The sequence below is a fragment of the Sorex araneus genome, chromosome 4 (genome assembly GCF_027595985.1).
Source record: "Sorex araneus isolate mSorAra2 chromosome 4, mSorAra2.pri, whole genome shotgun sequence".
Classification (NCBI taxonomy): Eukaryota; Metazoa; Chordata; class Mammalia; order Eulipotyphla; family Soricidae; genus Sorex; species Sorex araneus.
The window spans coordinates 66,755,794-66,767,872 of record NC_073305.1 but is presented as its reverse complement, the minus strand read 5'-3'; the positions used below and the strand labels follow the sequence as shown (position 1 = coordinate 66,767,872).

Sequence of the window (12,079 nt, the reverse complement as noted above, 5' to 3'; positions counted from 1 at the left end):
GGTCACATTGGTTTCTAGCCAGTGCAGATAAAGAGGTTGCTTATCACCAGGTCTGTATAAGGCAATGCTGGAAGACTAGCAGATGTTTCTAATTAATGTCGTACCCAGTGACACTAAATCTTTAGTTATAGAAATGGTATTAGAGCTCTCCTCTGAAGCAGCTTGGCCATGTTCTTTGAGTCCCCTTTGCACATCTTTTAGATTGATTTATGATATTTAGGCAACTGACAGAACTTATCTTGAGTGTTCAAACAGGAGTTTATTCTAATGTTCTTACAATCACATTACATTTTTATGAAATAGGGCTTTTTAAATGTTTTTTTATTCACTTATTTTGTTTTTGGGCCACACCAGCAATGCTCAGGGGTTACTCCTGGCTCTCTCAAAATCACTCCTGATGGTGTGTGGGGAAACAGGGGATGCCCAGGATCAAACTCAGGTCAGCTGCATGCAAGGCAAGCACCCTACCTGCTGTTCTATCTCTCTGGCCCAGTAGGGCTTTTATTAAGTTATATGCAGAAAAAAATTGGACTTCAGATCCATGTCACTGTTTATTGTTTTTGTTTTGTGTTTTGGACCACACCCAGTGAGGCTCAGAACTTTCTCCTGGCTTTATGTTCAAAAATCACTCCTGGCAAGGCTCCTGGGACTAATTCAGGATGCTGAAAATTGAACCTGGGTCAGCCACATGCAACTGCCAGTGCCTTAATCCATGTACTCTCTCTCCTGTCCTGTACCCCAGCTCTTTGTGTTTGGAGACACACCCAGCAGTGCTCAGGGATAACTCCTGGCAGGGAATCCCAGATGGCCACATGCAAGGCAATCCCCACTTTGTCTTTTTGTTTGGGGACACACCCACTGGTGCTCAGAATCTACTTTCGGCTCTGAGCTCAGGGATCACTCCTGGAGGGACTTGGGAGATCATATGTGTTGCTGGGGGTCAAATCCAAGCTGGCCACTTGTAGGGCAAGCAATGACCCTACCTGCTGTGCTATCACTCTGCCCTCTGCCCCCACCCAGCCCCCCACATTACTTTTTAAATAGCTTAGTTCCTTGCTGGGTACCATTCTGTAAAATAAAAAAATAACTAATTTATTTTAGTTACTACATTAAATATGTTGGTTTTATTTATTTTTAGGCACCTGGGCTTTGGGTTCTAGGTTAGGAAAAATTTTAGCATTGAGAAGAAAAGGGAAATTAGGGGCTTGGATTTGGGGGTTGTTTTCTGTTTTTGGACCAGAGCAACAGCACAGCAGGTAGGGCGTTTGCCTTGCACATGGCCGACCTGGGTTCGATTCCTTCATTCCTCTCGGAGAGCCCGGCAAGCTACTGAGAGTATCCCTTCCACGAGGCAGAGCCTGGCAAGCTACCAGTGGCGTATTTGATATGCCAAAACCAGTAACAAGTCTCACAATGGAGATGTTACTGGTGCCCACTCGAGCAAATCGATGAACAAACGGGACGATAGTGCTACAGTGCTACAGTGCTTTCTGCTTTTAACTCTCCCAAAAGCGTCTGGGTACCCTCATGACAAGCACAACTGGTAGCAGTTTTCACAGGAACCCAATCCCTTTGCTCTGGAAAGTGCTAGCAGCCAGTTTGCGCTTGCATGCTCTCCCTTGTAGAGTAGCCTGGCTGTGGCAGGTGGCTGATTGTCACTGTAGAGGAGGTTGCAATTCTCCAAAAAAACAGGTGCACACATTTGCCGGGGGCAGGCTGTTCCGCACAAGTGCTTCAGTTTGTACAAAAAGGGACTTGGCTTTGGCCAAACATGTGGCTTTCTCCAAAAAAGAAAAACAAGTGAGGCTGGCACATTCCTTCAGGGCTTTTGAGGTCAAGAAAGAAAAACAATTGTCCTGAAAGGGGCCTTGAAGAATGCCAACAGAAATCATTGCCTGAAAGATAGTTGTAGAAGCTAAATGGCGGGTCACCTGGCCGCTTCCTTCCAGAAAGCTCTCAGCATAGAAATCTGGAATCCTTAAAGGTTCAGCCTAGATTCAGGCGATCAGATAAAACACAAGCTTCTGTCACGTTGTGGCATCGGAATCCTGCTGGAATGGTGAAAATGAGCAACTTGCAGCAGCTCTGGTTTGGCTAGGAAAGCCGCAGGTCAGAGATTTATGAGCTTTCTCTCTCTGTGGACTGGACCCCACTTGACAACTGCAGTCAAAGACACCTTTAAACTCACACTTCCATTGCCATTAACACCAAGAATGTGGGGCAGGGAGACTGCAGTTCTGGCTGGTGAAAGGCAGAGACGTCTCGGGGCTGCTCGGTACCTCCTACTCCGGCTCCCCCGTGCCCCGCTGCACTGCCCTTGGGCCCTTTCTCTGGTCTCAAGATCTATCTTGAATCATAAACCAAACTGCCTGCCAGACTGGATGGGGCCTTCTGTGCTAAAAGCCAGACCTCGCTGCCTTTGCAAACTCCGGAGATTCACTTGGCCTCAGGCTCCCAGGCAAATTTCTGGGCTGGCTTCTCCCAAGGGTGGACAGGCAGGCACCCAGGAACTAAGCCTGCCAAGTGTGCACATTTGTGGGGGGTCCAAGGGAGCAAATGAGAGTGGATCTAGAGGTGTTTTGAAAACTCTGGTTGTGGGTGAGCTGTAGCTTCCTGCTGTTCCTGAAAGACTAATAGTAACAGTATTGTCAGCCCTGGTGCCCTTGGTAAATGAATGAATACGCGAACACTCAGCTCCCCTCAACATGAAATCCTGCTCAGTCCAAATTCTGCACATGATGAAGTGCTTGATTGAGTGCTTGTGTTTCTAATCCCTGTTTTTTTCATGAGTTTGGGGGGGAGGGGAGAGGGGTGGTGGGGGCTGGGCAGTAAATTCTAACCTCGGAATTGCAGCTTTTCATTTGTAAATGCCAACGGGCTTGCTCTTCTGCACCCTCTCACATTAACCCATACTGATTCTGCTTTTTCTGTGAGCCACATCGCATCAAAGAAGGTTTAAAGCAAGTAAATATGGTTTTAAAAAAGAGTTATGGAAGTAACACTCAGGCATTGAAGAATGCTGCCAGGATCCTAGCCCCACTAGCCCACTGTGTTTTATTCTCTCCACTCCCATTAAATTCTTTCTTTCCCAGGGTTTCTCTGACTCTGTGATATTTTGTTTGGCTTTATACTTTTAATGCCTATATATGATTATAGTAGATTCAATTTACTTGTTTGGGAACCTTATGTACATGGGATTGTGATGTAAATGTTATTTGGGGTCTTTGCTTAGTATCTGTGAGCTGAGTGTATCGTGTGTATCTAACTGGTTCATTTTCTTTGCCTTTGCCTGTGTCATTGTTTGAATACATGGCAGTGCCTTCATCTGTACTGTTCTGAGATACTTGGGCAGTCTTTAATTGTTTTATGGTTAACAGTGCTGCTCTAAACTTTATTCTGAGTAATGAATTTGGATAAGGAATGCAGATTTCTAAAGTGATCTTCCTGGTTAAAATTTCCTACTAGCAATGGAGGGGAATATTTTTTTTCACTAGTCTTATGTAAATAAGGTATTCTCAGAATTTTTTTTTTAATTGGCAGAATGGTAGTCTCAGGTTGATTCTTTGAGTTTCCCTTGAGTACTTATAAATAAGAACACTTTCGGGGCTGGAACAATAGTACAGCGGGCAGGGCATTTGTCTTGCACGTGGCCGACCCTGGTTCGATTCCCAGCATCCCATATGGTCCCCCAAGCACCACCATGATTAATTCCTGAGTGCAGAGCCAGGAGTAACCCCTGTGCATCACTGGGTGTGACCCAAAAAGAAAAAAAAAAAGAACACTTTTGCTTTTGTCTGTTGACTATTTGAATTTCTACCACTGTATATGACTACTTGGCTCTCTGTCTCAGCTTTTTTTTTAATGGAAGAAAGTGTTTTAATAAATTTTCAAATAAGATTTAAACACCCCCCCCACTCAGCCATTTTTTGATCCTATTATGCTAGTTGTATACCACTTAGTCATCTTCCTGTCATTGGTAGCATCTTAGAGATTTCTTGCATTTAAATATATTTTTGCAAGAAAATTATTTATTTTCACAAAGAAAGGGATATTTTGCAATAGCATAAATGAGCAGATTAGGGGAATAATAGGAATCTTTTATAACACTGTGCCTTCTTTCCTCAGGATATAATCTTTTGAAACAGTCCAGGTTCCAAATTTGTTAAAATTACCTGAGGATCTGCATTCCTTACAGTTTGTACTATTAAAAAACTATCTGAAAAAACAAGGGCCAGGAGGACTGGTGCACAGACAGAGCTTGCCGCAAGTGGAAGGTCAAGGGGAGGACAGTTAGGATAGAGAAGAGACCAGTATGACAATGACAGTTGGAAGTGATCACTCTGGACAAGAATTGAGTGCTGGAAATAGGAAAGGGATATACATGATAACTTCTCAGTACCTCTGTTTCAAACCATACCTAGAAGGAAAGAGAGAGAGTGAGAGAGAGAAAGAAGGAAAGAGCCTGCCACCAGGCTAGGGCCAGGTAGGGGCAGTGGGGGAGGGTGATGAGAGGTAAACTAGAGACGTTGGTGGTGGTAAATGTACACTGGTGAAGGGTATTGGAACATTGAATACTGAAACCCCATCATGAACACCTTGTAATTGTGTATCTCATGGTGATTCAGTTTAAAAAAAAATTTGAAGTTAAAAATCAAGTTGCAAAGATCATGTACCTTCATAAACATTTTTCTCAAATTTTTTATTGAATCGCCATGTAAAAAGTTACAAAGTTTTCAGGCTTAAGTCTCAGTCACAAAATGATCAAACACCCATCTCTTCACCAGTGCATATGTTCCACCACCAAGAACCCCAGTATACCCCTCATTCCACCCCCACCCCCCACCTGTGTGGCTGATGATTTTCACTTTACTTTCCATAACCACTCTTGACTAAAAATTTATGTCAGAAATTGCAAAGTGATGATGATGGTCTGCTCTGTGTGTTGCTTGGCTTGCAGAGTTTTAGTTTGAATTTTGACCTTTATTTGGGGGAGCTTTATATTGAGGCAACATTTGAAAATTCAGACATTGCAAATAAAACTCTGAGGAGATTTGCTTGTGTTTTTGTGTTCCCCACACTCCTAATGATGGTCATGGGTTACTCCTGGCTCTGTGCTCCGAAACCACTCCTGGTGGTACTCTGGTGAAGCATGGGATGCTGGGGATGAAGTCGGGCCAGTTGAGTGCAAGTTCTACTGGCTCTACTATTCATCTGGCTCTATTTCCTTATTTTTTATAGCCAATCAGTAGGCAGTAGTGGCTTCACATTCCCATTAGGCAAACTTTGTATCCAAGTAATGGTTCCCTATTTGCGGTGGAGTCTGTTTTTCCAAAGTGTGCAATATCCCTTTCCCCCATAGTAATAGACTTTTTAGTGAGGAGTGTGGTTGCCTTAAGATAGCAACTCTGTATCAAAGTGTGTGTGTGTGTGTGTGTGTTTAATTAGGAATAACTATGTGATTGTGCTGGCCAGTTGAAATAGGGAAAGGTGATGGGGTTTAGGTCATCCTTCCCCTTCCTGACGACTGGAATGTGGACAGAGTGAAGAGCTGTCTTGGACAATGTCAAACATCACACCATCCCAAGAATAGTAAAGCAACAAAAGAAGAGTTTGGGTCCCTGAATATTTTCGCTTGTTCTAGCTCTGACTTGTGTAAAAAGAAATGAACATATCTGATTTCTGTCACACACTCAAATCTGTAACCTAAGTAATACTTAACATATCTCTTCTCTCTCTCACACTCGCCACCATTCCTCATGTGTCCCTGTGTCTGTTGCTGCATTTGATTGGTTTTTGTTTTGTTTGGGGGTACTCAGGGTTTACTCCTGGTTCTGCACTCAGCAATCATATGGGGCGGTGTTCTAGGGACCATATATGATGTCAGGGATTGAACCTGGGTTGAGCGTATGCAAAGCAAGTGCCCTACCCACTTTACTATCGAAGCAGCCCTTGATGCTGCATTTGATTTGCCATTTTTCAGCTCACTCAGACAGCTGAACATCTAGTGACTCTTGCTTGACTCTTATTAGATATTTGCATTAAAGTATTTTTTAATATTTATATTCTAACAGTAATTCTTTTTTTTTTTTCTTTTTGGGTCACACCAGGCAATGCTCAAGGGTTACTCCTGGCTCTGCACTTAGGAATTACTCCTGGCGGTGCTCGGGGGACCATATGGGATGCTGGGAATCGAACCCAGGTCAGCCGCATGTACGGCAAATGCCCTACCTGCTGTGCTATCGCTCCAGCCCCATAGATAGTCACTTTTATAGTGATTGGAGGCAAGATTTATCTCCTTCAACTATATTGGCTTTTGGAGCAGAAGAGTTATTTTTCAGTGTTAGGCTGTCCTGGACTTTGTACAGATGTAAAGAGCAGCATCCTGACCCCTCTTAACAGTCACCTTAAAGTACTTAATTGGATTATAGATAAAATTTAGGGCTGGAGCAATTGTAGAGTGAGTATGGGTGTTTGCCTTGCATGTGGCTGACCCATGTTCAATCTCCGGCATCCCATATGGTACCCTGAGCACCACCAGGAGTAATTTCTGAATGCAGAGCCAGGAGTAATTCCTGAGTATCACTAGGTATGACTCAAAAAGCCAAAAAAAAAAAAAGATATAATTTAAACATTGCCATATGTCTCCTGTGGAGTAAATTTGGCCTGATTAAGAACCACTAAAGCAGAGCCAGAGCGACAGTAGAAAAATTAAGGTGCATGCCTTGCATGCAGCTGATCCTGGTTTGATCCTGGTACCAGATGGTCCCTAGGCCCCACTGGGTATGACCCAAAAATCCTTAAAAAAATGACATGTCGGGGCCGGAGCAATAGCACAGCGGGTAGGGCGTTCGCCTTGCACGCGGCCGACCCGGGTTCGATCCCCGGCATCCCATATGGTCCCCCAAGCACCGCCAGGAGTAATTCCTGAGTGCAAAGCCAGGAGTAACCCCTGAGCATCGCTGGGTGTGACCCAAAAAGAAGAAAAAAAAAAAAAAGAAAAAAATGACATGTCAGAAACCATAGTTTATTTTCCAGTAACATTTCTCGTCAGTTGAAACATGTGACTGCTTCTAAAGGCAGTCTGTAAGTAGATAAATTGCTTGTGTTTAGTGGACAAGGAGGAAATGCTTAAATAACACACACACACACACACACACACACACACACACACACACAGATAAATGTTCTGAGATGCTCATACTTCCAGGACAAAGAAATCAAAGCCATCTTACAGGGCAGCATCTCGGGTTTCCTTTCATACATTCTTATTTGGGAGCTGATTCAGTAGAATTACAGATAGAACTTCTCCCTGACTTAACTCCCTGCTTCTTTTCTTTATTGTGGTACAGGGAGGGAGGTTGAAGGGTTGGGATTTTGAGCCACACATGGTGGTACTCAGGGTTTACTCCTGGCTCTGAGCTCAGGGGTCACTCCTGGTAGTCTCAAGGGGGCTTATATGGGGTGCCAGGGACCAACCCGGTCAACAGCATGCAAGGCATACTTTGGCCCCTGAAACTGATTTTTAACTGTTTATGCAGTCATGGCAGAAAAGAAGCAGGGAAGGGGTGGAGTGATCGTAAAGCAGGCAGGACACTTGCTTTGCACTCAGCTGACCTAGGTTTGATCCCCTTCACCCCATATGATCCGCCCACCCTCCAAGTCTGGCAGGAGTGATCCCTGAGCACATAGCCAGGAAGAAGCCCTGAGAACTGCAGGGTGTGGCCCCAAAAACTAGTTTCAGTAATCAAGAGATAATAGCTCAAAGAACTGGAGTGCATACTTTGCATGTGGGAGTCTCAGCTTCAGCCCCTGGCACCTCAGGGTCTCCTGAACACTACCAAAAGCAACCCCCAGAACTGAAATTGGTGTAGCCCCTGAGTAATGCTGAGTTAGGGGTGGGGGGAGGCAATTTTATCCTATGTCACTCGGTTCCACAGGTCAGACATGCAGCACACTCTTAATACAGAGTGCTCAAAGGAATAAATTTATTGTAAACAGCAGCTTCGGGCTTAGTAAGGTTTGCACTGCCTCAACTGTATCTATAATTTTTAAAATATAACATATACTCCAGTGGAGCCAGATCACACCTGTGGTTGATGGTACTGATTAATGATTAATGATCAAAAGTATAGTCTTTATCATTTTAAAACATATACATGAATTTACCCTCAAGAAGTTAAGAAGTTAACTTCTTAAAATAGAGGGGCTAGAGCAATAGCATAGTGGGTGGGCCATTTGCTTTGTACGCGCCCAACCTGGGTTTGATTCCCAGCATCCCATATGGTCCCCTGAGCACCGCCAGGAGTAATTCCTAAGTGCATGAGCCAGGAGTAACCCCTGTGCATCGCCAGGTGTGACCCAAAACGCAAATAAAAAAAAAAAAAAAGAAAATGGGATGTGAGGGATGGAGCATGAAAGAAATAATTAAGAAAAATAAATATCATTGTTAGGAATTGACAGGTGACCTTTCATATGAGTAAATTGGATTATGGTATATTTTGACTTTCAGGAAGCTCAAACCAGTTTTCCAAGGTCTGTCAATATGCTTGAGCCACACTGCTCAGATTTCAGATGAATAGAGAGATTCATCCTTGTGTAAAAATAAGAGCCAACTGACTTTTTATTTCCGTGGTAATTTGTTAAACCGGATCTTTCACCTTGAGGAAAGACCACAAACCTGGCTTTGAAATGTTATGTTGACAGATGCAGCCATAGTCTCAAGCTCAAGTACAGATACTCAACTATAGTCTTCTTTAGGCTTCTTCTTACCTCATGGTGGTCAGAGATTATTTCTGGCTCTGTTCTCAGGGGTATTTAACTCAAGACACTAAAGAAGAATCATTTAACACCATACTGGATCAAGTGACAGCAGTGAGCAATTTCTGAAACAGCCTAGGGCAGTGACACCAAACCGTCTCTCTGTAGGCTTTGCTTGATTCCCTAGTTCAATCTGTAATAATTGACCCAAAAGTGTTCAATGCATTAGAAGAAAACTCAGCTAGGGGTCAATATTTGGTCCTTTAGATGAAGGTTATTTTAATATCATAATTTTCTTTTTTTAATTGAATCACCATGAGGAATACAGTTACAAAATTGTTCATGATTGAATCTCAGTCATACAGTGTTCCTATACCTTCACCAATGCACAATATCATGATTTTCATTGGGCTAAGCCCTAGGGAAGCTAATGTAAAAATACAAAACAGCTAGATTTTGAAACTATTCCAGATCTTTTGGAACTGAACAATATTTTCATATGTGACTAGAGGTTAGTGCAGAGGAGCCGTGACCCGTTAGAGACGAGCTTATTCATGCTCATTCACAAGCACCCTGCCCTGGAATGCGAATTTGGGCTCAGCCATAAAACAGAAAGTTCTGGTCATGATCTTTATTGCCAGAGAGATGGAGTTTGCCTTCCGGCTTCTCAGTGTAGCATGTGAAACATTTAGCAAGTGGCTTAGCCTCACTAAACCTCATACTTTTGCCTGTAAAACACTGATAATAATAGTACTTATCATATGGAAAGAGTTGTGATGAGACCTGCACGGGGTAAGTAGTCCAGAGTGTCTTGCAGAATGCCGACTCCTCAGAACCTCCCAATGAATAATAGCTTGTAGTAAATATAGGAAGAGGTAGAAAATACAGGAGTTATTAATATGCTGCTTAATGAACAGCAGTTTGATCAGAAGGTTGATAGTTTTTCTTATACTTTTCTTAAACTCTAGTAAACCCTAGAGAGCAATGACCATTTCCTCAGAGACTAACTCCTTAGTAGTTGGGACAGTTAGGAAGTATTTTTCTCTCATACTGTACAGGACCAATTATGACTGGATTGCATTACTGTTCTCCCTTCAGTTACATTCCACAAGGACTGCGCCCTTTTCTTTTGACAACTGGAATTTTGACATTTTATAATTAGTTAATAGCCGACCTTACACAAGGTACTTTTTTCTTCTGGTTTGGAAGCCACACCCTCTAGTGATCAGGGGTTACTTCTGCCTCTACTCAGGCTATTCTGGCAGCGCTCAGGGAACTGACCATATGGAGTGCTGGGGACTGAGCTGGAAATGGACTCTTGGAAAAGCAAATGCTGTCCCCTGGTGCTATCTCTCTGGCCCCCAGGGTACATTGAGGTTTACTTGATCTGATTTGAGGGATAGCTTGACTTTTGTTGAAGTGCTTTCTCAAGTCTTATATACAAGGCAATTTCCCACAAATGGCTCACCTCGTTTATTTTATCTTAGAGAGTTGTAAAGATATGGCTAAGTGTAACCTTCACACACTTCATTGCAATAATATCTACCATTAAGAAGGATGATGCTATGTGTGTTTTGTTTCTGTTATTTTAATGGGGGAGCATCTAAAGCAGTTCTCAGAGAATTCTGGGGATACTCTCAGCAATATTCACCCAACCAGGCCAGTGGTTTATAGGTGGAGTTTAAGGATGCAGAGATGCTTGGACCCTACAGTGCTGAGGAACACCAGGGCCACCCTTATGTGCAAGGGCTATCAGAGACAAACCTGGTGGTATTCCAGGGGACTCCAGAGCTGTCAGTGATGCCCAAGGTGGTATGCAGTGCCAGGATCCAATAAGTTCTAGCGCATGCAAAACACCCAGTTACCTAATCCCTGTGGTATATCCACAGCTCTGCTGATACTACATGAATAGTTTTAGGGTGACCAATATTCCAACATGGTGAATATTTTCTAGCCACTAATGATAATTATGTATGTGCTATAGGAATATTGGGAAGATGTATAATGTAATTTGAAGAATGTTCTATAAAAAATGGAAAATTTATGTCACCAAAAATTATGTAATAAAATGCATTCAGGAAATATATCACAAAAATGAATTTGTTTATGAGCAAAGTAAGAAAATTTGACAGTTTAATATTATTGAATTTTTTTGTCTTTGAAAATCTTCAGAATAGCATATAACATGGTCATTATGCTGGGGGCTTTCTCTGTCAACCACACTTTGACAGAATTTGATGTGCTACTGTTATTTTTAGATTTTATTTGGGACAAATTTGGATAATATTTTAGATGATCACGTTTATGTTTTTTTTCATTAGTGATGAAAATGCCAGGAAGGATCTAAAGACACTACCAGCCTTTCCAACCAAAACCCTTCAGGAACACCCATCTCTTGCTTACTGGTAAGCTAAGCCAAGATAATAGCTGATATTGTTGTCAGGGCATTCATTGAGAACTTTATGGTTTCCAGGATTGAATGACATTTCCAGGTTGAAGTAAATATTAAATTTCCCCCAGAAGTAGTAATCAACAGGCCTTGATCCTTTTGGTGAAATGGTCTTCTAAAGTTTGCTAGTGGTCACTCTACTAAGGTTGTTGGGTATAAAGAGTAGTGATGTGTCTCACTCAAGTATGTCAAAGATCTATCATGGCTTTCCTGTGGACTTAATTCCTGGCACATGTGCACTCACTGTGTCAAGTGACCTTAATTTAGCAGAGAATAATTAGAATTTTATAAAAGTGGTTTTCTTTGACAAGGGCTTTGTAAATGACCAGAATCAACAGAAGTTTTTTCTCTGGCCAGAAATCATTGTATAGTTTGAGTTTTGTTTGTATCTCAATGAGAATATTTTACTATTTTCTATTTTCATACCACATTTTTTGTAGAAAAATACTTTTTCCCCTTTGAATTTCTTACAGCTTTTTAAAATATACTTTCCTTTTTTAAGTCTCTGGACTCTAGAGATGATCTCACTTTCCACTAGAAAAAAACTGATTACAAAATAAATATCCTACATAGGAGGCTTTCATGTGAAAGCTGGAATATATTTCTCAAATGAACAGTGAAAGGATTGAGGCTACATCACATCCTCACTGGACCATCTAAATGAATCATTGTTAAGTGACAGTCTCTTAGGAAAAATAACAAGGGTGGATTACCATTGATTAATGGTGGTTGAGAGGTAAAAACATTTTCTTTTGTAGGTATAGTTGAGATATGAACAAAAGAGTTGTCTGTCAGAAGATAGTTCATAGTAACTGAAAGATGTCAGAGGTTGCCAGACTTTAGCCAAGTTTTCTTTTATTTCTGGTCATAAAG

The 12,079-nt window shown here is 42.1% G+C and overlaps 1 protein-coding gene across 3 annotated transcripts in view; it reads left to right on the top strand.

The window, feature by feature from the left end:
- FRMD4B (FERM domain containing 4B) overlaps nt 1-12,079 on the top strand; it is a 240,204-nt gene that overhangs the window by 169,714 nt on the left and 58,411 nt on the right. For all 3 annotated transcript variants that reach the window (XM_004612789.3, XM_055136461.1, XM_055136462.1), the window contains exon 8: nt 11,079-11,162. In XM_004612789.3, the coding sequence (XP_004612846.2) occupies nt 11,079-11,162 (84 nt within the window). The remainder of the gene's footprint in view (nt 1-11,078; nt 11,163-12,079) is intronic.